This window comes from Mastigoproctus giganteus, chromosome 2 (assembly GCF_048544385.1).
Source record: "Mastigoproctus giganteus isolate SK-2022 chromosome 2, ASM4854438v1, whole genome shotgun sequence".
NCBI classification, from domain to species: domain Eukaryota; kingdom Metazoa; phylum Arthropoda; class Arachnida; order Uropygi; family Thelyphonidae; genus Mastigoproctus; species Mastigoproctus giganteus.
The window spans coordinates 6,722,382-6,750,325 of record NC_143576.1 but is presented as its reverse complement, the minus strand read 5'-3'; the positions used below and the strand labels follow the sequence as shown (position 1 = coordinate 6,750,325).

At 37.5% G+C, this 27,944-nt stretch overlaps 1 protein-coding gene across 1 annotated transcript in view; it reads left to right on the top strand.

Annotated features, from left to right (window-relative positions):
- The window catches only part of LOC150089137 (uncharacterized), a 448,517-nt gene that overhangs the window by 152,041 nt on the left and 268,532 nt on the right, over positions 1-27,944 (top strand). Inside the window, exon 7 of the mRNA XM_090389422.1 lies at positions 15,272-15,450. Within this exon, the coding sequence (XP_090245548.1) occupies positions 15,272-15,450 (179 nt within the window). The remainder of the gene's footprint in view (positions 1-15,271; positions 15,451-27,944) is intronic.

The following is a 27,944-nucleotide window of genomic DNA, read 5'->3' as shown; positions in this document are numbered from 1 at the left end:
AGACATTATAAAATGCAATAGTTTCTTTATCAACATTACTGCAGGCCAACACATTCTCTATCATGCTCAAAGCATTTTGGGCATTTTTTTTTAATGGTAGTGTGTATGCTTCTTCACTTTCACTGGTAACAAAAACATCATCATTTTGCTTGGTGCTTAGCAGCTCTTCTGGTGTTGGGTTGCTGTGGTAGAAACTACATGTACATTCACAAACTCTTTAAATTTGCCAAAAAAATCCATAGCTCCTTCAAATTCCCCCATTCCTCCATGTTGCTATCACAGTCATCTGCCAGGCTATGTTTTTTGATGATAGTCTCTAGAAAAGCCACTCTTTCTGAAGCAGTTGATTATTACATTTGATGCAATACTCCCAAGCAATAACAAGATTACGGATAGCATCCAAGACATTCCAATTTGGCTGCAAATTGTTCCCTACTTTTATGTTCCGGATCAAGTACCTTATCAGGCAGATTCTGTACGTTCTCTTGGGGTTATAAATAATACCTTGATCCAGTGGTTGCATTAAACTGGTGGTACTGGAGGGTAAAAACAACAGCCGTATATTTGTCAACTTAAGTGTCTCTGCAGAATGTGCTGTACAACGATCTAGAATCATCAAATTGTTCCTTTTTTCTGAAGCCCTTCTGTCTGCTTTTTATAACCAAGACTTTTCTGAAGAAGTTGGTTAACTTCTTTAAAATCTTGGCTTGGAAAACTTACCAATCACCAGTGAGCGTTTTGTATTGCCATTTGAATTGCAGCATAACAGAATAGTGAGCCTTTGTTTACTTAATTTTCCACCATGACAAGACTCTCCTCAAACAGCATATGTTTTGTTTGGCAGCAAATTATAAAATAAACCTGTCTCATCGAGATAAAAAATATCCTTTGCCTCATATTTTTCAAGACTGGACTGTACAGAACACAACCAATCTGTAGCCTTTTCCTTGTCGACTAATCCAAACTCACCACAAACATTTCTCGAAACCAAGTTATTCCTTTCTTTAAATCTTTGGAGCCAGCCACTGCTGCATTTGAAGTTGCAAGTTCCATGTTGCTGAGCCAGATAATTTGCCTTTTCCTGCAAAATCGGACCTGATATTGGCAAATTAGATGCACACGTTTGTTGGTACAACTCAAAAAATGTTTTGTTTCAAGCTCCTCGTGTTTTGAACCAGGAATTTGTTTCCTGTTTTTTTATCACTGCTCCAGTGTTACTCAGTTCAAGTTTTAGCTGTCTGGGCTAGCCGGGTGGGTAAAGTGCCTGCCTGGCAACCCAAAGGTCGCGGGTTCGAATCCCGCCTTGGGCTTGGATCAGAGTAGTGCAAAAACCTTGGGAGGTGCATTATGGCCACAGAAGCATCGGCTTCTGTGGCCATTAAAAAAAAAAAAAAGAAAAAAAAAAAAAAGAAGTTTTTTCAGTTTTTCAGTATTGTAGATGAAGTAGGTGAAGGGATGTATTCCTTTGCAATGACTATTTTGCTAAGTTCAGTCCTATCAGCCCCTTGTATAATTTTAAGTTTAATTTCCAGGCTCAATTCCATCAGTTTATATTTTGTAACCATAACACTACTAGATGAGATTTAATATAAACAAACTTTAAATAAATTTAGACATATGTTCCAAAAAAGACATCAACTCAGATAAAATGGCACAAAAAATAGATTACGGTATACTGTAGCAAAAGATTCTTTGAACTGGCGTAACAATTGCAACTGACCTTAATCCCGTGGAGAGCGAGGGAGTGTATGTAAACAACTTAGAAAAAAAATTGTTTTTATTCTTTTGTTAATTTGGCATGATATTTTTCAGAATGTACTTGTGTTGTAGCTACTATAAACTATAAACTGGTTTTTTTTTTACACAAAAATAATTTCTAATTGTTAATAGCTTGTTGCTAACATAATTCTGATTAGAAAAAATAGGCAAATCTTCACTATAGATGAAAAGTTAGCCTATTAGAATTATTACATTTTTAATAATTTAATTTAATTTAATTAAATTTTCTTAACCTTATCTTCATCAGAGAAGCTACCACTTTATAACCTTTCTGACAAAGGATAACTTCATATTCAAAGTTATAACTGAGTGCCAAATAAAAAATATATTTTAATAGCTTAAATTTGAATACTTAAATTCATTCTTGAATTATAGCTGGGAATAGTATTGAAAAATAATACAGCAGGGTTTAAAAATAAATTTTTGATCACAAAAAACTGTATAAAACTCACTGTACAAATTTAAAATAAAATAAAATGCAGTAAACTGTAAAATCTGGCACATTTTACAGAAAAAAAAAAAAAAAAAAAAAAAAACAGGATAGATAATGCAATGGTCTTAATGCTCACTGCAGAACAAAAAACTCTGTTTTGCAACACATTCCTCAAGTATTGCAGTATTTTCAAACAGATGGCCTTGCCAAAAGGTCAATCGCTCATTTTTTTTTTAAGATGGGACTAATGTAACAACCTGTTTCAGAACTATTTACCACTAGAGACCACTGCTATCTGATTCCTCATGAGTTAGCAGGTGTCTGCAGTGGCAAAATAATTGTAAAGAAGTTTTTTGATGTGAGCTGCAGTGCATTATATGAAATTGGAGTTTTCTTTAGGTCTTATTATACCTAAAGTTTTGTCTTTCAATTGGTCAGTTCACTTTTTGGGAATACCATGAGTATAAAAGTAGAGTAATACCAGGGCAGCTCATTACAAAGGCAAGTTTGTTCCGCTGTAATTAACTGCATTATCATTGTGGTTTAAATCCTTCTGGAAAAAACAAACGACAAGGCAACCCTGCTTTAACTTATAATTTCTCTGAGGTGATGTACTCTCAATTAATACTCTTTATTCAGTAAACTTCATGACTTAACACATACTGATCTTACAAATGACTCTTATATTATATTATATTATCATTGATTATAATATAATAATAATATTTTTAGTAGTAGTAGGAATAGTAATTTCTTCCAAACAGCTGCTCACTCTGTATAAATCGCAAATCCGCCCTGCCATGGAATATTGTTCCCACATCTGGGGGTGGTGCCCCCAAAACCTCTCTCAGGCTTCTTGATTCCAATCAGAAGAGGGCAGTTAAGTTAATTAATGATTCATCTCTAACAGAGTCTCTCCGCTCCGCTCTCATTTAATGAAAAAACTTTCGAGCCTACAGACCAGTAAGGCTCCTGGAGTTGATGGAATATACCCTATAATCTTAAGAGAGGCGGCAAGCGAGTGCATTGAACCATTGAGGCTAATTATGAGAGCATCACTAGACTCTGGGGAGATTCCCTTGGATTGGAAAAGTGCAAATGTATCTCCCATACATAAGGGTGGCTCTAAAAGTGAAATTGGAAATTATTGACCTGTCAGTCTGACTTCAGTAGTAGGGAAAATCATGGAGGCAATGATCAAGGGTGGAATTCAGGATCATTTGGATATAATTGAAATTCTCAAGGATACTCAGCATGGTTTTGTAAAGGGAAAATCATGTTTAACAAATCTGGTTCGCTATTTCGAAAGGGTCACTCACGAGCTGGATTTAGGGAATAATTTCAACATTGTTTATTTAGATTTCAGCAAAGCTTTTGACTCAGTCCCACATGAGCGGTTGCTTTATAAGCTGGAACAGGTTGGAATCACTGGGAAAATCCTTAGCTGGATAGAAGGATGGCTTCAGGGCAGGAGGCAGAGGGTTGTGATAAATGGCTATTCCTCAGATTGGGTTGATGTAAGAAGTGGGGTTCCCCAAGGATCAGTATTAGGACCACTGTTGTTTTTAATTTTCATAAACAACATTGATGAAGGGATAGAGGGCGTGATGTGATGTCTAAATTTGCAGATGATGTTAAAATTGGTAGAGTAGTTAATGATCACTGTCAAGCTGAGCTTTTTCAAAGAGACCTAGATAGACTTCAAGAATGGTCAGAAAAATGGCAGCTATGCTTTAATCCAACAAAGTGTAAGGTATTACACCTGGGAAACAGTAATCCCAAAAAAACTTATTCACTTGGTGGAGTTCAACTAAACCCAGTACTGGAGGAAAGGGACTTGGGTGTTACGATACGGTCAGACATGAAATTCTCTGAGCATTGTAAACAGGTTGCAAGGAAGGCCCATGGTGTCCTATCGATGATCTATCGAACTTTTGCAAGTAGAGATAGGGACGTGATAATCCCATTATATAAGGCTTATGTTAGACCACACTTGGAATACTGTGTTCAAGTCTGGAGACCGCACCTAACGAAAGACATCGAGTTTCTTGAAAGGGTGCAAAGAAGGGTAACTCGCCTGGTGAGATCGGCAAAAGGGCATCCTTATGAAGAAAGACTTCGAATATGTGGGTTGCAGAGTTTGGAAACTAGACACCTTAGAGGAGATTTGATTGAGGTGTTTAAGGCTCTGAGAGGCATCAGTAAAATGAATGAGGATGAAATTTTCAAGATTATAAATGATGCTAGAACTAGGGGACATAAATTCAAGTTACTGGGGGAAATGTTTAGATTGGACTGCAGGGAGTTTTATTTTAGCCAGCGAGTTATAAATTACTGGAATAAGTTGCCTTCATGGGTGGTAGAGGCCGACAGTTTGGGGAAATTCAAAGGTCATCTGGATAGTACTTTCGGGTAAGGGAAGCGCATAGGATGATAGGTTTAATATCTTTTTTATTTTATTTTTTTTTATTTATTAATTATTATTATTTAGTTATTTATTTTATTTATTTATTTTTTTTTGTTTTTATCATTGTTTTGTTTGGATTTTTTTTTTTTTTTGGCTGGTGCAGCATAAGCCATAGGCTTTCTTGCACCATGCAGCCGTTACTAATACTAATACTTCTCATAGACGTACTGTTTCTGCTGCATGCCTCTTCTACAGATACTTCCATGGGCACTGTTCTTCTGAATTGGCTTCTATAATTCCCACTCTCTCTTTCAAAACAGTCCGAACACGTGCCGCCACCAGCCAACATCCATTTACTGTCCATCTTCAAACCCACAGAACCAACTTTTCATCTTCCTCATTTATTCATTCAACTGCCATTTTCTGGAACAACCTTCCTTCATACGTATTTCCTGAAAATTACAATCTACAGAAGTTCAAGTCCAATGTCAACAAATATCTTCTTTCGTCTTCTCAACCTCCAACCCAAGCACAGTACTAAGTACTATAGGTTCTAATACCTCTCGTGTTTGGGGTTTACATAAAAAAAAAAAAAAAAAGATGAGTGTGGAAAACAATACAATGAAGTAAAGGTGCCTGGCCCCAAGTGCCAAGCGATAGGGACCAAGCGATTTTCTTAAGCGAATTATAAAGTGATCCTTCCAAGTGATTTTGTTCTCTTTCATTTCTAGCCGCTCTTATTCTCAGTTCATTGTAAGTGGTTCTTCACTTAGCAGATTTTAAGTAGAACCCAGGAAGGAAAATCACCTTTCTTTTTTAGGATAATTATCCATTTTCTCACTAACAAACTAATCCGCCAGCCGCTTGGTCACTAGGTGGCACTGCTCCTGCCTCCCCGTGGTGGGGCCGGAAACCTGAAAGGAAAAATAATCCTTTCAGGGCTAAAAGGAGCAACAATGGACTTGACAAACCAGGCTTCTCCTGGAATTATGGATCAAACTGATCACAATCGGCAGCAAGATGATCTTAATCCATCTACTGCCAAAAGACAAAAGAAAGATGTGACCAAAACCATCTCGCCACTCTTTCTAATTGTTCATTCCCTATCAGACCAACCAGTTAGTAAACTTTCTCCCTTTGTTATACAGAGGTGTCTAGAACGTATAGCTGGTCCACCGAAAATGGTTCGCCGCTTGAAATCAGGCGACCTTCTGATAGAAACGACAAATCATCGACATTCTGAGCTTCTTCTTGAAACCAAAACTTTTGGAGGGTTTCCCATCAAAGTCACTCCACATGCCACTTTAAATTCATCTAAAGGGGTTATCGTGGAATGGGACCTCCTAAATAGCTCTGAAGAAGAAATCGTACAAGAGCTACAAAACCAGAATGTCACACATGCCAAAAGAATCCTTATTAAAAAGGATGGAAACCTCGTTCCAACCCGCACCATCATACTTACTTTCAGTACTCCAACTCTACCATCATCAGTCAAAGCCGGGTACCTGAATTGCCAGGTAAAACCATACATCCCCAATCCATTAAGATGCTTCAAATGTCAAAAATATGGCCATTCCCAAACAGTATGCAGAGGACAAGCTATTTGTGCCACTTGTGGCTCAAAAGAACATACCAGTAAAGAATGCAATACACAGTCTCCTCGCTGCCCAAACTGCAAAGGAGACCACCCTGCCTATTCCAGAGACTGTAATATATGGAAAAGAGAAAAGCAAGTTCAAAAATATAAAACTGAACATAAGATAACATATCAAGAAGCCAAAAAGCAGATACCACTACCTCCAGCAGTGAGATCATATGCAGCAGCAGCAGCAGCAACACCAGCAACTACAGTGCAGAAAACAAAGGTAATTGCAATACAGACTGACATCACAGTCCCACCTAACATCTCAATAGCAGATTGGGCACGTAATCTTCTTCTACAAACAAAACAAAAAGTTGACCAGGCAATTAATACACCCATTGTAATCCCACCAGATGCTGAAGATCCAACACCAACAAGCAGTACAAATTCCACCAAATCTGTAGAAAAAACACAAAAAAATACTGACACTATGGATATTGATGAAAAGGAGAAAGAAGATGAACCAGTTCTGGAACTTTATGCAAATGATGACATGGACAGTGGTGGCCGACCAAGCTTCCCCAGAAAAGAAAAAATCAAAACAGATCGATTAAAACAAGCAGCTCATCGTAAGTCATCTGAATCAAGCACTAAACCCAAATAATGCGTACACTTCTACAATGGAATTGTCGTGGCTTTCGAAGTAATCTAAGCGATATCAAAGATCTAATTTCCGTATATGCTCCTGCAAGTATCTGTTTGCAAGAAACAAACCTAACTCCGCACATAAGTATTTCAATCAAGAACTACAATCTATATAGGCAAGACCGAAAAACCAATATAGGTCATGGAGGAGTCGCCATTCTTGTTGACTCTAATGTTCCATCCAAGCATATTCAGCTACAAACACCCCTTGAAGCAGTCGCAGTACGCATCGTGACTGGAATTTCCTTGACTATGATTTCTCTCTACCTTCCACCTAATCATGCGTATACACTGCAAGAATTTGAGGATTTAATTGAACAATTACCATCTCCTTTTTGTTTGATGGGGGACCTTAATGGGCATCATATCATCTGGGGATCACTTCGTACAGACAAAAGAGGACAGATGATTGAAAAACTTATAAATAATAGGAACCTAACACTCTTAAACACAGGTACTCACACCCATGTCCACTTACCAACAGGGACTACCTCTGCAATTGATCTCACCATCTGTTCCCCAGCTCTCTTTCCTCTCCTTGACTGGTCTGTTTCCGATGATCCCTATAGCAGTGATCATTACCCAGTTGTTTGTCACCTACTAGCAAATGATGTACAGCAACCTATAAGAGGTATAAAATGGAAATTTTGCAAAGCAAACTGGGAAAAATACCAATATGCTGCTTCGTTAGATGAGAAAATCATAAGACATACTGATATCAATAATGCTGTTACTCATATCACAAATCAAATAATTTCTGCAGCAAACATTGCAATACCAAAGACAGCTCACCAGTTTCATAAACATTACAAGCAGTGGTGGAATGAAGAATGCTTGGAAGCAAAGAAAGAAAAAAATAAGGCTTGGAATCAATTCAGAAAGTATCCCACCACCACTAATCTCATAAAGTATAAGAAAGCCAGAGCAAAAGCACGCTATGTACGCCGGAAATCTCAGAAAGAATCCTGGATATCTTTTGCAAGCAAAATTAATAGAAATATGGACAGCAGAATAATATGGAACAAAATTCGACAAATTTCAGGCAAATATACAACCGTCCCTAAACCGATCATAAGCTGGAAAGGTCATGACATAACTGATCCAGAAAAAATTGCAAATCTACTAGGAGAAACATTTGAGGAATTGTCAGCAACAACGTCATACAGACCAATCTTTCAAACATATAAAGCTCAAATGGAAAAATACAAAATTAATTTTCATGCAGCTCATGAGATTTCATACAATCAATCCTTCACTATAAATGAATTGCATAAAGCCCTAGCTAAATCTAAAGAAAGTGCAGCAGGTCCGGATGGAATCCACTATCAAATGATCAAACACCTCCATAAAAATGCTTTATACATGCTGTTACTGCTATATAATAGGATATACCTTGAGGATACATATCCAGACTCTTGGCGACATTCGTTTGTACTGGCCTTTCCAAAACCTGGGAAGGACCATTCAAATCCATATAATTATCGTCCCATCACGCTCACTAGCTGTCTAGGTAAAATTTTAGAAAAAATGGTGAACGCTCGGTTAACATGGTTTCTTGACTTCCATAACCTCCTTAGTCCTAGTCAATATGGTTTTCGGAAAAATAGATCCACAATAGACATAATGACAAAAGCTGAATCAAATATTCGCAATGCTTTTCTCCGAAACGAACACCTTGTAATGATATGCCTTGATATTGAAAAGGCGTTCGATACCACGTGGAGATATGGTATCCTTCATGAATTGCACAAATTAGGTCTTCGAGGCCATCTACCGAAGTTCCTTCAGAATTTCATGACTAAAAGAACTTTTCAAGTCCGCTACCATCATATCCTGTCTCTAATATACAATCAAGAACAGGGGGTCCCCCAAGGCTCAGTCCTCAGTGCAACCCTTTTCGCTATCAAAATAAACCCAGTAACAGAAGTTATTCCAGCAACAATTGAAACCTACCTATATGCTGACGACCTCACCATATCATGTCACTCACAGAATATGCGGACAATCGAGAGGCAGCTCCAATGTGCTATTAACAAAATAGAATCCTGGTCCATCTATAATGGATATCGAATTTCAGTACAAAAGACAGCGGCAATACACTTCTGCAGAAAACGAAAGATGCATCCTGATCCAGAACTAAGGATAAGCAATCAACAAATTCCACTGAAACAGAGTATCCGGCTACTAGGACTAATCATGGATCAAAAATTAAATTTCCTAGAACACATAAAATATCTGCGTACAATGTGCTTAAAGAAATTAAACATTCTACGAGCTGTATCAGCCATGACATGGGGAGCAGATCGATATTCACTTTTGCATGTTTATCGTGCAATGATAAGATCTAAATTAGATTATGGTTCTCCCATTTACTCCTCAGCTAGGAAAAGTGTGTTAAACTGGTTAGATCCAATTCATCACAATGCATTACGTATTATTTCAGGAGCCTTCTGTACCTCACCTGTGTATAGCCTATACACAGAGATCCATGAACTCCCACTCAGTCTTCGTAGACAAGTTCTTCTTATGAACTATGCTGCGAAAGTTCAAAGCCTTCCTGGACATCCAACATGGCAATATCTGTATAAACCGAAATGGGAAAATTTATATACGAACAAACCTAATATCTGCAAACCTGCAGGTATCCGACTAAAAGAAATACTCTCACAATTGAACTTAAGTATGAATAAAATCTACCAAGATACCCCCACAGCCCTTCCACCATGGAAAATCAGTTCAGTAGACTGTGACATGTTCCTCATAAAATGGAAACAGAGCAATATCCCAAGCCAACATATAAAACAACTCCATTCCTCTTATGTAACGCAATTCTCTGACTATTCTCATCTGTATACTGATGGATCCAAGACGGCCACACACGTTGGTGCTGCTGTTGTATTGCCAAACAACATAATCTCACAGTCTCTTCCAATAGAGTGCAGTATCTTTAGTGCTGAATTGTTTGCAATAAGTCTCGCCCTAGATCACATTGCCAAAACTTCCCTCGTAAAAAGTATTATTTTCACAGACTCATTAAGTGCAATATATGCTTTACAGACAGAAGATCATCCATCTCATCCGTATGTAAGAAAAATTCTTTCCTCCTTATCACACCTTCGGGAAAACAAACAAAGAGTCAGATTCACTTGGATTCCTGGACATTCTGGAATACTCGGCAATGAACGTGCGGATGATGCAGCAAAACATCCATCTAACAAAAATTCTCACTTGCATAAAATACCGCTCAATGACTTTAAAAACATCAATCGAAAAGCCTCTGAAAATATATGGACGCAGACCTGGAAATCTCAAACAAACAATAAATTATACCAAATCAAACAACAGCAGAAATCCTGGAAATCAAGTTTTTGGTCAAACAGACATGAAGAGGTTATCCTCGCCCGGCTTCGCATCGGACACACATATTTAACACACTCTTACCTCCTAATGAAAGACGATCCTCCACAATGCCCTCAGTGTCTGACCACACTAACAGTGAAGCACATCATCATAGAATGTCCACGATACCAAATTGCCCGCCAATCAGCTTTCAAATCGCATTCAAATGAGCCATTAAGCCTTGAACTCATTATGGGAGAAAAGTCAAACATCAGTGAACTCTTATCATACCTCAGCTTAATAAACTTAACTAATCATATCTAATATGTTAAATCAGTAACAATATAACAGGAAATAACAAAACTTGAACAGGCGCAATATAGCCGAAGTTGCTTTTGCGCCATTAAACCCCAAACAACAACAACAATAAAGGTGCCTCCGTAGCCAGGTGGGAAGAAGCAGCAGTGCGCAGCACACACTTCTTGATTAGACCGGGGTTCGAGCCCATCACCACCAAATACGGAGGATGTGGAAAGGTCAGGGAATGACCACCGCATATCCCGGAGCAATATGGCCTTATTTGCTAATGCTTCTAAAAAAAAAAAAAAATCCAAATAACAAATAACAAGGAAGTAAGGTTCTAAACTTTACTTCCTTGTTAGCAAAAAAAAAAAAAAAAAAAAAAATCCCCTCATTTGGCCTTATGTCTAATTCTTCCTTTAATTTCTTATTCCAGCAATGTGTTAGTATTAGTAGTGGAATATAATGCAAGAAAGCAAGCTTATAAAGGTGGAGGTGTGGAATGAATTATTTCACACCCGCACACATCTATCCTACAACCGTCCTTCCTCAATTTGAATTTGTCTCCTCATGTTTGTAGTCTGAGCAAGAGGAAGAATGTCATCAGTATGGAGATTGCTTAATTCTTTCAGAGCTTTAAATATCTTAATCACATCATCCCACAGGTTCCTTGTTTCCAGAAGCTGCAATTTCCACACAGTTGATAAGTTACTCTGGAATTACATCTACACATATGCAGTACCTTGCATTTGTCAATGTTAAACTTCTACTACCATTTCTCAGCCTATTGACCCAATTTTCCTATATCTTGTTGCAGTAGCTTACTTGATTACTGTCATTAACCACCCTACCAACCTTTTTATCATCTGCAAATGTTGACATTAAGCCTAATATACCTTCATCAGTATCATTAATAAATATTGACAACAGTGGGCCCAGCACTGAATCCTGGGGGACTACACTGATATAAGATTAGTCCACGAAGAGCAGTGCCCATTGATACCTACTCTCTTGTCTTCTTCCACTTAACCATCCCTTTATACATAGCAGTAACTTGCCTTAATTTCCGCAGTGCCTACCTTTTTAACTAGCAGACTCCATTAATTTTCCTGGAACAGAAGTTGGGTATACACGCCTGTAATTACCACTTTTTTCATTTGATCCCCCTTTCTGAAGGGAAGAGAAATTTGCACATCTTAAACCTATAGGAACCTTCCCTGAATCCAAGGATGCTCTCATAGTTATGGCCAGAGGAAGGCAGCATTTAATATAATTGGATAGATCCTCAGCTCCAGCTGCCTTGTTTACTTTTATCTCCAACATTTTTTCTCCACTTTATTCTCAACTGTCACAAAATCATTTCACTTCCAATTATAACTTGGTTTGCTTGAGGATTCCCATCCATAAAAACTTCTTCTCGGGTAGATATAGATCAAAGTATTTTATTTTATCAGCAACCTGAACAATAACTGTGCCATATTTATTGGGCCATTTGATTCATCTCTTTCCTTCTAGTGTTAACATAAGCAAAGATTCTTTGCTACTTCTTAAAATCTGTTTTAGCTTGTGTATCTGCTTTAGTAACTTGATTGCAGGCTGATATGTACTTACTGTAGTTGTCTGTGTGCCCTGGTAAAATATAACCTTCGCATTCATTTCTTCTCCAGCTCATCTGACATTCATTTAGTCTAAATTTTGAACAGTTTCATATGTAACACTTATTGCTTTTATTTATTACTTCCCTGAATGCTTCCCATTTAGAATTCACATTTCCTGACCTTATCAGTTGGTCAAACTGAAAATAATCTGAGAAGTCTAAGAGCATGATGTAGCTGAGTGCGAGTGCTGTAGCACACGCTCTTTGATTGGACCAGGATTCAAGCCCATAACTGCTAAATACGATTAATGTTTGTATTGATTGATTTATTGTAAACTCCACTGACCTAGTGGTCATGCCAGAGTATAAACAAGAACATATATTTTTACAAAAACAAAATCCCTTTCCTTTAACCTTGATTGTAGTTATTTTTGCAAAAGCAAAATCCCTTCCCTTTAACTTTGATTGTAGTTATTTTTAAGTAGATACTACATCAGTACATTGTGATCACTGCTACCTAATTGTTCCTTTATCTGGAAAATCTTAATACATAAGGAATGACCTGCTGATAATCAGATCAAGAGCATTAGCATTAGTAGGGGCATATGATGCAAGAAAGCAAAATTATACAAGATTAGCCAAAAAAAAAAAAAAAAACCCTTTTCATACATCCATCTGTTCTAAAAGTTTGTCCCCTTCTTCCTTCAATGTATTTAAGCTATCAACTTCCATGATGGCAGAGGAAAGCTTGTTTCAGTAATCAACTACTCATTGGTGAAAGGCAAATATCTGTACATCTATTCTACAACTGTCTTTCTTCAATATAAATTTATGCCCCCTCAGGCTCTTAATCTGAGCAAGAGGAAGAATCCCATCAGCCTTGCTCAACCCATTCAAGGCTTCATACACCTCAATTAGATCACCTCGCAGATGTCTAGTCTCCAGAAACTGTAATTAGCAGAACTTAAGCCTTTCTTCTTAAGAGCAAATCTTTGTTCCTTTCACTAATCTTGTTGCCCTTCTCTGTACTCGTTCCAGCATCTTTACATCTTTCCTAAAATGAGGCCTTCAGACCTGTACACAGTACTCAAGGCATGGCATGACCTTGGGATAAGGAGGTGATTATCCCCTTATACAAGGGGATAATCACCTCCTTATCCCAACTAGCCGTGTGGGTAAAGTGCCTGCCTGGCAACCCAAAGGTCGCAGATTCGAATCCCGCCCCAGGCTTGGATCAAAGTACTGCAAAAACCTTGGGAGGTGCATTATGATCCACAGAAGCCGATGCACCAGCAACTACCAAAAAAAAATAAAAATAAATAAAAAAAATAAAAAATATCCCAACTAGCAAAATTCTTGTATATCACTGACAAGACACCATGACCTGCTCTGACTGGCTGCCTGTATGCACTGCTCAGAAAACTTCGTATCTGACTGCACAATTATCCCCAAGTCTTTTTTATTCTCTACCACCCTGAGTGTAGTACTGCATAGTCAGTATGTTTCTCTAGGGTTACTTCTACCCATATGCAGTACTTTGCATTTGTCAATGTTAAAATTCATTTGCCATTTCTCAGCCCATCTGCCCAAAATTTCTAGATCCTGCTGCAGTAGCATACCATCATTACTCTCATTAACAACCCTGCCAACCTTTATATCTTCTGCAAACTTCTTATATACAAATAACAATGAGCCCAATACCGAAACCTCTGGGACTTCACTAATAACATTAGTCCACGAATAGCAGTGTCCACTGATTACCACTCTCTGCCTTCTCCCAATCAACCATTTATCCATAGCAGAATATTGCCTTTAATGTCGTACTGCTCTAATTTGTATAGTAGTCTACCATGTGCAACAGTATCAAAAGCTTTCCTGATATCCGAGTATATGATATCAAGATTATTTTTTGCATCCAGTTCCTTTCTGATCACATTATACTATAGTATCCAATCAAACTGATCAGACAAAACTTTCCCTTAACAAACCCATGCTGTGTCTGAATTATTACTGCAGTCTTGTCTAGATGATCCTGCAGTGCTTCCATTAATTTTTTACCCGGAACAGAAGTTAATCAAACAGGTCTGTAATTACTTGTGTCACCCTTTGATCCTCCTTTGTGAATTAGGGTCACATTTGCACATCTCCAGTCCATGGGGACCTTCCCTGACTCCAATTGCTCTCATAATTATGGCTAAGGGTTTGCTTACTTCCTTTGGTACCTCCTTTAATATAATGGGATAAATCTCATCCACCCCAGGTGCCTTTCTTATATTTAACTTGATCAATTTCTCCTCCACTTTGCTCTCAGTAATTACAAAATCATTTAGCTCCCTGTTAGAGTTTAATAAGCTTCTGTCCTCCCCTTCCATGCAGAATTCCTCATGTGTGAATATGGATGCAAAGTACTCGTTCTTGGTGTCTCTAACATGTTGTAGAAAATAGTCATCCAACAAATCCAGAAAATTTCTGCTGCTGCTGTGTGAGTAATCAATCCACAATTTCTAATTAAAGTCTAGAAAGTTAAAATCCCCATTATAAGACATTCTGATTTATTGACCCGTTCGATTTGTTTGTATAGCTTTTCGATATATTCATTACAGTCATTATGCCTATAATACACTTCTGCTGTCATTTTTGTTTACCCAGTGTGTATGTCACACCAAACTGATTCAACATTGTACTGGCCACCCACATCAACCTGGCAAACTGCCTTAGATTCTCTGTGCTTCTTCACTCCTTACCCCCTCCCTCCTGTTGTATCTGCCCCTCCTGTATACGCTGTACTGACTGTATTTTCTTGTTTTCTTTGTTGTAAAAAACCAAATGTATTTTCTTGTCTCCTGCAGGCTAGTAGATTTTGTCATTCCTGACATCTTGCTTTCCCAGTATATCAATAGAATTTGGAAAATTCTATTGATATACTGGGAAAGAATATGAATAGAACATGGCAAAGCAGCATATGAATAGAATGTGGAAAAAATGTGTTAAATAGTAAGAGATGCTCTGATTTTTCAGATTAAAAACTATGAACATATTTAGTAGTGTAAATTAATTCTTAAGAATATAAAACTCTGTATTAAAAAATATTTTATAATAACTTATTAAAACTGCATTTTTGGATTTCAGATGAAGATTTAATAATTGCATCCATGTGGTTAAGTACAATGATATGCCATTTCATTCCATCTCAAGAATTGTTATTTAGTATTGCCAGTAATGTCTGGGAAGATTTATGTCAGTCTGATAAGGAATTAGCATTTCACATTGAGAAGACTGTGGTAAAAAATATTTCCCCTGATGTAAAAGTAAATAAATATTTTTGAAAATTTAGTTGAAATTTTTGTAATAAGAAATTTTTAAATTTTTATTTTAAGTTTTAAAATTTTCCATATTTGTAATATTAAACTCCAGTATCAAATTTTGGCTAAATATCTGAGAGTTACCTATATTATGTATCCTGGGTGATCAGGATATGTAACAGGATCAGGCCTTCAGGATATGTAATATATGATCAGGCCTTCAGGATTACTGCAATTACTCTACCATTTCAGAAAAAATATCCAAGCACTCTGAGAAGAATATTATCCCCCAGATGATGTTCTTCTCAGATGATAAATCTGGGAGATTGACTTTCATTTTCAATTTTGCAGATTTTTCGGCCACCTTAATATACAAAATTGTGATAATTTAATTTGAAAGCTTCTTTAAGACCAAACAATTAGTTGGATAAATAATTTTGATCATTTTCATTACACAAAATGAATGTTACTGCAAATTCTGTACACCTATCACAGTCATCTTCTTTGAGGGCTTGGATTAATTTGGATATATAAGTCTTGAATGCAACATGCATTAAAATCCTTCTTATAGAGGTTCCTGATATCTTTAGTTCACTGGGATGTCTCAGAATCCATGGGAAGCTATTTTCATGAATTAGTATTAGCATTAGCCATATAGTGCAAGGAAGCCACCGGATTTTGCTGTACCAGCCAGAAGAAAAGGGGAAAAAAAAGTAGATAACAAAATAGAAATCATGCACTCCTCATGTAGGTAACTACCCAGTTGACCTTTGAATTGCTACAAACTGTCAGCCTCACCTACCTGCAAAGGCATCTTGTTCCAGTAATCAACAACCCTCTGGATAAAAGAAAACTCCCTATAATCTAGTCTAAATCTCTTCCCCTGTAATTTGAATTTATGGCTCTTAGTTCTGGATTTCTTTAAGAATTTGGCAACTAGATTATAGGAAGTTTTATTTTATCCAGAGGGTTGTTGATTACTGGAACAAGATGCCTTTGCAGGTAGTTGAGGCTGACAGTTTGTAGCAATTCAAAGGTCAACTGGATAGTTACCTACATGAGGAGGAAAGTGCATGATTTCTATTTTTTTATTTACTTTTTTTTTCCCCTTGTTTCTTTTGGCTGGTGCAGCATAAGCCTGTGGCTTCCGTGCACTATATGGTTAATAATAATACTAATTCATGAAGATAGCTTCCTATGGATTATCAATCCATGAAAATGGATTCTGAGACATCCCCAGTGAACTAAAGATATCAAGAACCCCCATAAGAAGGATCTTAATGCAGTAATTTGCTACCAATCCAACTTAACTTCAAACTCACAGAAACAACTTTTCACTGACCAGGCTAGCCGGGTGGGAAAAGTGCCTACTTGGCAACCCAAAGGTTGAGGGTTCGAATCCCGCTTCGGGCTTGGATCAAAGTTGAAAATGTAAAACCTTGGGAGGTGCAATGTGGCCACAGAAGCCGATGCGCCAACAACTAACAAAAAAAAAAAAAAAAAAAAAAAAAAAACACCCCAACTTTTCATCTTCCTCATTTATTCATTCAACTGCCGTTTTCTGAAACAACCTTCCTTTATACGTATTTCCTGAAAATTACAATCTACAGAAGTTCAGGTCTGATGTCAAGAAATATCTTTTTTTATCTTCTCAACCTTCAACCCATTCATGTTACTAAGTACTGTAGGTTCTAATATCTCTTGTGCTTGGGATTTTCATAAAAAAAAAAAAAAATTAGCTTCATTTGTTTTTGATCAGCCATATTTTGGAAAATTAGCCACACTATTGTTATTTTTCCATAAACTGAACTGAGTGAACTTTTCCATGAACTCAGTGAAAGCATATTTACCTTCACTCAGTTTTTTGCCAATCAACTTTTACATTTTATTTTTTACTCAGTAGATTTTTTCCTATTATTGCAATAAAATTTTGCAATAATGCAATTTTGCAAAGCACAGGCATTATATTGTAGAAAAAAATTATGGCAAAAATATGCTTCATTAATAAAGTTGAAGAATACACCCAATTTATAGCCAGTATACATGGAGCAATATGACCTTAGTCACTGATGCTCCTAAAACCCTACTACTACTCCCTATAAATTGGAGATGTGCAAACTTTTGTCCTCTTCACATATGATGAAATGAGCAACTGCAGACCTGTCAGTTTGACTCCTGCACCTAGAAATATTGTGGAGTCATTAGTTAAGGATGTAATATGAGATCATTGAATGGCTCTTTCAATGATCTTGAGGCCCGGTGTTAGGGGTGTGCAATTGAGGCACTTTCCTCAGGTGCCACCTAAAATAGGTGCCATTCCATTAATAAAATATGTTTTACATTTAACATTCAGTATCAAATTTCTACTTTCTCTCTAACCCAAATACAAAATATATTTTCTTATTTATTGTACTGTTAGGTTTTCACTATCTACAATTATACAAATATACCACGGTGATAGATACAATAATCTGTAATCCATTGGTGACATTGAGTGTGAAATTGTTGAGGAATTATTAATAAACTATTTTGTTAAGTGCTTTCTTTTAATGGTTCTACAGAGTGCAGATGCTTTTTTGTGGGGTGGGGGTAAATTTGCAAGGGCTTTTTTAAGTCGTTAGTAATTTTCTCTGGGTTAACCGTGCAAATGGAAATGCTAGATGTGCTACTGCATGTGTATGCGTGTTAAGATACAATATGAATTAGATGGCGTCACAAGGTTTTGCCTCGTGAGCCACAAATGCTAGCACCATTTCTTATGATCTTTCAAGTTCCTTATAAGTGGAAACTATATCAACTATGGCAAGAGTATAGAGAATATAATTGGATCATTATAACAATCCAGTTGCAAGAATCATTGACATCTAATTAGCTATTGTGAGGTTGTTATCAAGAAGTTGGAAAGAAGTAATAACTTTGACATCAATTACTTAAATTTTGCTAAAGCTTTTCTTACATTTCCACGTGAAAAATTGTTGCATAAATTGGAGCAATGTGGCATAAGAGCAAGTAGTTACTGCTATAAATAAAGGGGTAGATATCAGAGAGTAGTTATAAATGGAACTGTTCTTCATTGACTTATGTTACAAATGGGGTGTTACAGGTGTCTGTTTTTGTCTCCTTATTGTTTCTTGTGTTTATTAATGATTTTGAGCCAGTATTTCAAGTGTAATGTCTAAGTTTACTGAAATACAAAAGTAGTAAGTTAGACATTAATCAGCATATGGTATTTCAACAAGACAGATAAATCATTTGGATGGATAGCTAAGGTTTATCACTGAAAAATGCAAGGTCTTTCATCTCAGTAGCAGTAATCCTAGTGTAATGTAACACTTATACCAGTGACACCTCACAATTGTAGATAATGAAAAAGGACTTGGGAAAACTATACAATTACTCTTTATAACTATACAAATGCTTGTGTAGTTATATAGAGTAATTGGTTGTTGGAATGAACTGCCATCTGGTGTTGTGAAAGTAGATATTTTGTATAAATTTAAGGAAGAATTAGACAAATTATTAGAGGGGAAGGATGAATAAGTTGGATGGCGCTTACTTGCATCATTTTCTCTTGCTAATACCAAAACAGTATATGAGTGACTCAGTTACTCACGACATACCAGTGAGAACAATCAATTGTGAAATTAATTGTTCACTCTGGTCTATATGATGCAGTTACATTCCCCTTCTTAGATGCTTTTCATGCTGAACATTTTCCGTTAACATTTCCTTGTAGAAACCCCATGACCAATCCTTGAGAAAGCAGACTGGAAAATATGTTAACCTTTAGCTACATTTGATCTCTATTTATTCAGCAATAACATTTTTATTGACCAGATATTTACAAAAATGATTCTTTGCTCTGTGCAACTAAACATTCTATCGTGTTGAACAAGTGCTAAGTTGTTGAGGGAAAAAAAAGTAATATATGTCATGGAACAAATTTCACCATAATCCTACTACAACTAATCTTATCCAATAAAATGCATTTATGCAATAGCAATTTCTGCCAGTGATAAATTTCAAACCATCCTACTCCCATCCATGAAATGAAAATGTTAAAGCATTGCACAGCCAAACCAACTTTCTTATGCATTAGGCAGAACTTTTTTCTGAAACCTTGGCAGTTACATCCTTTATATTCAAAGGTTCCCGAGTGGCTCAAAAAACATTTTAAATTTTTCTTCAAAAGGCTAAGAGTAATATAATTTACATTTTGCATTTAGTGAACTCCATAATTGCCCTCACTAATAGAGAAGTTTACAGCTATTCAGTTGATAAGAATAATATTAGTATTATTAGGTTGTAGGAGAATATTTCAGTGCTGTAGTTAAAATTATGAAATTATTTTTGCATACTAGCAAGCCTTTTGTGAATTTATGGGATGACTGCTTTCTACAGCAGCATGTTTGAGAGGCAGCCAGAGGGAGTAATACTTTTGATCTGATTATCAGCAGTGATTATTCATGGATTAAGAATCTGCAGATAAAAGAACAACTAGGTGGCAATGATCAGAGTGTGTTGATGTGAGATTTACTTAAAGATGTCATTACTATCATCAGGGGTAAAGGGAAATGTTTTTGCTTTCATAAAGGTGACTGTGGTGGTCTCAGACAGTTTTTAAATTCTATACAGTGAGAACAACTGATGATGTTACCAACAGGTAATTCTAAATGGGAAACATTCAAGGAATTAATCTTGGGAACTACTAGGCTTTTCATACCCACTAAGAAATACTATTTAAGCTTTAGGCCTAAATTTATGGCAGATGAACTAATGAAACTCATGGCAGAGAAGAGAAATGCATGGAACACATATAAATTATCAGATGACACAGAAGACTGGAAGATCTGTATGGTGATCTGTAATCAAGTCACAAAGATGGTTAGGCAAGTGAAGGCAGAGTATGCAGAGAAAAACAGATTGGTGAATCATATTGGTCCACTTAATATCAGTGGTTTGCATCTACGTTCATACATGAGGAATTCGGTAGGGAAGTGGAGGCCAGAAGTTTATCAAACTCTAACAGGGAGATAAATGATTTTGTAATAACTGTGAGGAAAGTGGAGAAATTGTTGAAATTAAACATAAGAAAGGCAACTGGAGTGGATGGGATCTATCCAATTATATTAAGGGAGCCAGCAAAGAAAGGAAGCAAACCCTAAACCATAATTATGAGAGCATCCTTGGGAGGTCGCCGCAGACTAGGATATATGCGAATGTAGCTGAAATTCACAAGGAGAGGTGTCAGTGGGTAATGTGAGTAATTACAGACATGTTAGTTTAAATTCTGTTCCATGGAAAATAATGGAGTCACTGGTTAAAGAAGAATTAGTGCAGAAAGACAAGACTGCAGTTATAGTTCAGACACAGCATGGGTTTTTTTAAGGGAAAGCTTGCCTGACCAATTTGATTAGATACTATGATGTGGTCACAAAGGAACTGGATACAGCAAATAATTTTGATTTCATATACTTTCAGGTGGTAGATGATTTTCATCAACTGGTGAAATACCACCACTTTGCTTATTGGAGGCTTGAAGTGGTGAAACCCATGTTTAGTCTCTAGTGCAAAGTTTCCGGCATCCCCCTCTCCCCATACTTCTCCTTCAACCCATGCACGGTACTAAGTACTATAGGTTTTGATACCTTTCGTGTTTGGGGTTTTCATAAAAAAAAAAAAAAAAAACTTGGATTTTTGGGAAGCTTTTGATACTGTTACACTGACTGACATTCAGATTGGAGCTTTATGGCATTAAGGGCAAGTTGCTGCTATGGATAAAGGAATGGTTGAGTGGGAGAAGCTAGAGAGTGGTAATTAATGGACACTGCTCTTCATGGACTAATGTTATTAGTGGAGTCCTCCAGGGTTTTCGGTATTCGGACCATTGTTGATTTTTGTATTTATCAATGATATTGATGAAGGCATATCAGGCTTAATGTACAATTTTGTAGAGGATACAAAAATTGGTAGAGTTGTTTATGACCGTAATGATGGTATGTTGCTGTAACAGGATCTAGAAAAGATTGGCAGATGAGGTGAGAGGCGGCAACTGAAGTTTAACATTGACAAATGCAAAGTATTGCATATGGGTTCCAGTAACCCCAGAGTAACGTACCAACTGTGTAGTATTGCACTCAGGGTAGTGGAAAATTAAAAAGACACAAGGATAATTGTACAGTCTGATATGAAGTTTTCAGAGTAGTGCAGACAGGCTGTCAGAGCATCTCACGGGGTCTTATCAGTGATACACAGGAACTTTGCTAACTCCATGGAAAATAATGGAAATAAGGAGGTGATTATCCCTTTGTATAAGTCAATGGTCAGGCCTCATCTTCATTACTGCATACAGGTCTGGAGGTCTCATTTTAGGAAGGATGTAGAGCTGGTGGAATGAGTACAGAGAAGGTTAATGAGATTGGTGAGTGGGAACATAGGGGAGCTCTTACCAAGAAAGGCTTAAGGTCTATAAATTTCAACATCTGTAAAATAGGCACCTGTGGGGTGATCTGGTTCAGGTGTATAAGGCTTTGAGTGGTTTGGGCATGCACAATGCTGATGGGATTCTTCCTCTTGCTCAGATTATGTACTGGAGGGGGCATAAATTCAAATTGAATAAAGACAGTTGCAGAATAGATGTGTGAAAATTTGCCTTTAGCCAGCGAGTGATTGATTGATTGCCAGAACAAACTTACATCTGTCGTGAAAGTTGATAGCTTAAATAGATCCAAGGAAAAACTGGACAAACTTTTGGTCCTGCAGCCCTGACATCGGACACCTTGTGTTTTGGTTATTAACCAATCTACAAATTCCTTCACCTACTTTCAAGTTCCAAAGGAAAAAGTTCAGGACTGACTTGGATGGAAATGACCTTGTACCTGATAAGGACAACAATTGGAAAAAGGTAAAAACATTCTTTGCTACTTGGTACATGAGAAGTATAACTCACAAGGAAGATCGAATTGATGATATTCTGATGCAAAAGAAAATTAAAATTTCTGTTTTGACAGAGACAAAAAAGAAGCTTCAGGATACAAGAGAAACGAACAACTGCAGTAGTATTAATCATGTTTTAAAAATCACTTAAAGATAAAATAAATAATTATATCTATTGGAGCGAAAGAATTATACAGCTACGTCTAAAAATAGAAAGAGATTATCTAACAATAATAGACTTGTATGCATTGGAAGAAGGTAGAGCAGAAGGCAGCTCTGAATTCTACAGCCAACTTCAAACATAATAGAAAAAATAAAAAAAAAATTACTTGCTGTTAAACATCAAAGTTCGAAAATTCATACTTGATAGAAGAGTTTTTAAAGGATATGAAATTGAATCAGACCACTTCTTAACTGTGACAACCTTGAGATTTCCTCCATCATGGCTGAGGCATAAAAAGGAGCTACTGCCCCAAGAATGTATTTTTAAAGTGAGCTCCCTAAATGATCCCAAAATACGAATGAAATACCAACAAGAAATAGATAAGACCTGTTGTTTATATTGCACGATTTTGTATTGCACGAGGGTTTCTAGGAATACAACTATTGTGCTATACGAGGACTGACTGTATATGATATCAAAATTATTTTTTGCATCCAGTTCCTTCCTGGCCACATCATAATATCCAATCAAATTTGTCAGACAAGACTTTCCCTTAACAAACCCATGCTATGTCTGAATTATTGCTGCAGTCTTGTCTAGATGATCCTGCAATGCATCTTTAACCAGTGACTCCATTATTTTACCCGTAACAGAAGTTAAACTAACAGGTCTGTAATTACTCATGTCACCCTTCGATCCCCCCCCTTTGTGAATTGGGGACACATTTGGACATCTCCAAACATCTCCATAATTATGGCTAAGGGTTTGCTTACTTCCTTTGCTGCTTTTTTTAATATAACTGGATAAATTCCAACCACCCTAGGTGCCTTTCTTATGTTTAACTTCAACAATAGAGGAAGTGAGGTCGAGGGTTTCTTGTGCGGACGTGCCTTTCTGCCGCTCTTGGAATAGAGAAGTTTTTTCTGATTTATTTTCTGCTTTATTAGTTTAAATTGACATATTAACTTATTTCTAGAGTAGCTTTATATTCCTATTTACGGTACTTAAAGTTAAAATAACTTAGATAGAGATTTTGTAGGTATTACTTAGTATCGGAAAGGGTATCAAATCCACGTGTTTACCGTTCATAAACGGCCGCCATTGCTACGTGAAAATTAATCAGTAAAATCTATTAATCTTGTCGAACTTCATTGGCAATTAAATTGTAATTTTAACTATACATATAACCACTTAGGTTACGGAACATAAATAATTAGTAAAAATAAATAATTAATACATAACTTGATACAGAAGTTATATAAAGGGATTTCGTAGATAACACTCGTTACTGAAGCGCGATACAGCATATCCGGAATTCGATAGCATTAGCTTTGTATAGTATAGTGCATAATATAATATTGTCAATTAATCAGTACATCTATTAATCTTGTTAAACTTCATTGTCAATTAAATTGTACTTTTAACTATATATATATAACGACTTAGAGTACAAACGTAACAAATAATTAATACATACTTGATACGGAAGTTATATAAAGGGAACTCATAGATAACACTCGATACCGAAAAATAAATATAGCGTTATAACTGTGTTAAGATACAAGTTTAAAGTTTTAATTTTGTTCTGAAATTGTAATTTTATTGACATTTAAATCGAAATCATGACTCTGACCAGAGCAGCAAAGCAAAAGGCTCAAGCTAATGGGAGTGCTGTGACTCAGGGGAGAACTGAGGGGGGCGGTTGCCCCCTGAATCACGGCCTTTTAAGATGCACTGTTTGCTTGATGTTTGCGGAGCAATCGGGTACGGGACATGATACTGCCATGGGGGATGTCTTTGTGTGTGCACGATGCAAGGAGTGCAAGGAAATTAGGCGACAACTCGGCGTTGTTATGGGCCTATATGAGACCTTGAAGGACAGGGTGGATGCCCTTGAAGGAAATAAATTGAGGGACCCATCAAGCTCTCAGCTGCCCACATCAACACCAGAGCTTGGACTTGGTCATCTTGCAACACAGAGGCAGCCCCCAAGGCAGAATGCGCTGGTCCAACAGGAACTAGTAGTTGTTGGTGACTCAATTGTCAGGGAAACGGGGAACATGCTTTGTAAAAAGGATAGGTGGAACAGGACCAGGGTATGTCTGCCAGGGGCAAAGGTTGATGACGTTGTAGAGCAGATATCATCTTTTAAGGGCACAAAAGGTGATATAGTTGTACACGTTGGCACTAATGATATTAAGAGTAGGAGACCAGCGGAATTACTTAACAAGTACAGGTCACTGTTGAAAAAAAGCCGTGAAGTAGGGTTGAATTTGAAAGTGTCTGCAATTCTGCCCAGACACGATAGGAGGGAGTATATGATGAGAGCCTTGTCGATCAATTCGGCCCTGGAAAGATTGTGCAAGGCTCAAGGGGTAGAATTTTTTTCAGCCTGGACTGTACTTGTTAACAGGAGAGATTGCTTCTACAGGAATTGGATACACTTAAATAGAAAGGGTGCAAGAATATTTGCTGATGCTATCGAGGCAGTGTTAGGTGGGTCGGAAAACTGCTAGCTTGGGGGGAGACAAAGACTAATGGATTAACAGTAGCCACGGGCAGAGGTGAAAGAGATTCTTGCACTGCTTCTATTGGAATGAGCAGAAGCCTGAAAAACAAGATGCAGGATATTTCAGAGACTGCTGGAAGTCATTGCGGTACAAGTAAACACATGGGTTGTGTTAGGGTAGCTAAGAATAGAAACAGGTGCATGTATACTTGCGTGTACACTAATGCTAGGAGTTTAGTAAATAAATTTGATGAATTTGAGGTATTACTCAAAACATCAAAGGCAGATATTGTTGGGATATCAGAGACGTGGTGTCACACAGATATAAGGAATGCAGAACTGGAATTTGGGGAGTACAACGTCTACAGAAAGGATAGACAGGATAGGAAGGGAGGAGGGGTTATGCTATTAGTTAAAAAACACATAAAATCCAAGGAAGTGAAGCCAGTTGACATCGCGGGACAGTGCAGTGTTGAGTCAGTTTGGTGTGACATAAGCATAGGTAAATCAAAATTGAGAGTAGGAGTGTGCTATAGGCCTAATGACTCTGATGAGTATAATAAGATACTGTACAGGGAAATAGAATGGGCCAGTAAATCAGAGAGTCTTATAATGGGGAATTTTAATTTCCCAGATATTGACTGGAATTTGTGGGTTGGTCACTCACACACTAGCAAGGCTTTTGTGGATTTATTGGATGATTGTTTTCTACACCAGCATGTTCGGGAGGCAACTAGAGGGAGTAATACTCTTGATCTGATTATCAGTAGTGATTCTTCATGCATTAGGAATCTGCAGATAAATGAACCACTGGGTGGCAGTGATCACAGTGTGCTGAAGTGGGATTTACTCAAGGAGGTAACTACCATCAGAGGTAAAGGGAAGAGTTTTTGCTTTCGTAAAGGCGACTATGCTGGTCTGAGACAGTATTTAAATTCTATACAGTGGGACCAACTGATGATGTTACCAACAGCAAATTCAAAATGGGAAGCATTCAAGGAACTAATCTTGGAAGCTACCAGGCTTTACATACCAACCAAGAAATATTGTTCAAGGTTCAGGCCTAAATGGTTGTCAGATGAACTAATGAGACATATGGCAGAGAAGAAAAATGCATGGGATACATACAAATTAATGGGTGACGTGGAAGCCTATGATAGATGTAAGTTGGTCTGTAACCAAGTCACAAAGGAGATTAGGCAGGCAAAGGCAGACTACGAAAAATCCTTGGCAAAGGATGCAAAGAAAAACAGAAAAGAGTTCTTTACCTATTTAAATTCAAGAAGGAAAGGGATGAATCAGATTGGTCCACTGGATGTTGATGGTTCAACAGTTGAGGATCCAGCTCAGGTGGCTAACAATCTAAATGAGTATTTTGCATCTACATTCACACATGAGGAGTTATTCAGGAAGGGGAATGTCGTAGGTGAAGTAAACATTGGCAGTGAGCTAGATGATTTTCTAATAACTGAGAGGAAAGTGGAGGAGAAATTGTTGAGGATAAACATAAAAAAGGCACCCGGGGTGGATGGGATCTATCCAGTTATATTAAAGGAGGCAGCAAAGGAAGTAAGCAAACCCCTAGCCATAATTATGAGAGCTTCTTTGGACTCAGGGGAGGTACCCATGGACTGGAGATGTGCAAATGTAACCCCAATTCACAAAGGAGGATCAAAGGCTGACACAAGTAATTATAGACCTGTTAGTTTAACTTCGGTTCCAGGAAAATTAATGGAGGCACTGGTTAAAGAAGCACTGCAGGATCATCTGGACAAGAATTCAGTTATAGCTCAGACACAGCATGGGTTTGTTAAGGGCAGGTCTTGTCTGACCAATTTGATTGGATACTACGATGTAGTCACAAAAGAACTGGATGCAGGGAATAACTTTGATATTATATATTTGGATCTTAGAAAGGCTTTTGATACTGTTGCGCATGGAAGACTGCTGCACAAATTGGAGAAGTGTGGCATTCGAGGCAAATTGCTGCTATGGATAAAGGGATGTTTGAGTGGCAGAAGACAGAGAGTGGTAATCAATGGACACTGCTCAACGTGGACTAATGTTATTAGTGGAGTTCCTCAGGGTTCAGTGTTGGGTCCATTGTTGTTTTCTGTATTTATAAATGATATTGATGATGGTGTATCAGGCTTAATGTCCAAGTTTGCAGACGATACAAAGGTTGGCAGGGTTGTTAAGGACACTACTGATACTATGCTGCTGCAACAGGATCTGGAAAGGTTGAGCAGATGGGCTGAGAGGTGGCAAATGAAGTTTAACATTGACAAATGTAAAGTACTACATATGGGAAACAGTAACCCCAGATCAACGTATCAACTCTGTGGTACTACGCTGACAGTGGTAGAGAATGAAAAGGACCTGGGGGTAATTGTGCAGGCAGATATGAAGTTCTCTGAGCAGTGCAGACGAGCTGCAAGAGTAGCTCATGGTGTCTTGTCAATGATATACAGGAAATTTTCTAGCAGGGACAGGGATGTGATTATTCCCTTGTATAAGGCATTGGTCAGGCCACACCTTGAGTACTGTATACAGGTCTGGAGGCCTCATTTCAAGAAGGATGTAGAGCTGCTGGAACGAGTACAGAGAAGGGCAACAAGATTAGTGAATGGAACAAAGGGTTGCTCTTACGAAGAAAGGCTTAAGTTTTGCAAATTACAGAGCCTGGAGACTAGGCATCGCCGAGGTGATCTGATAGAGGTGTACAAGGCTTTGAATGGCTTGAGCATGCTCAATGCCGATGGAATTCTTCCTCTTGCTCAGAATAATCACCTGAGAGGGCATAAATTCAAATTGAGGAAGGACGGATGTCGGATAGATGTGCGGAAATTCGCCTTTAGCCAGCGGGCAGTTGGTTTGTGGAATAGACTTCCA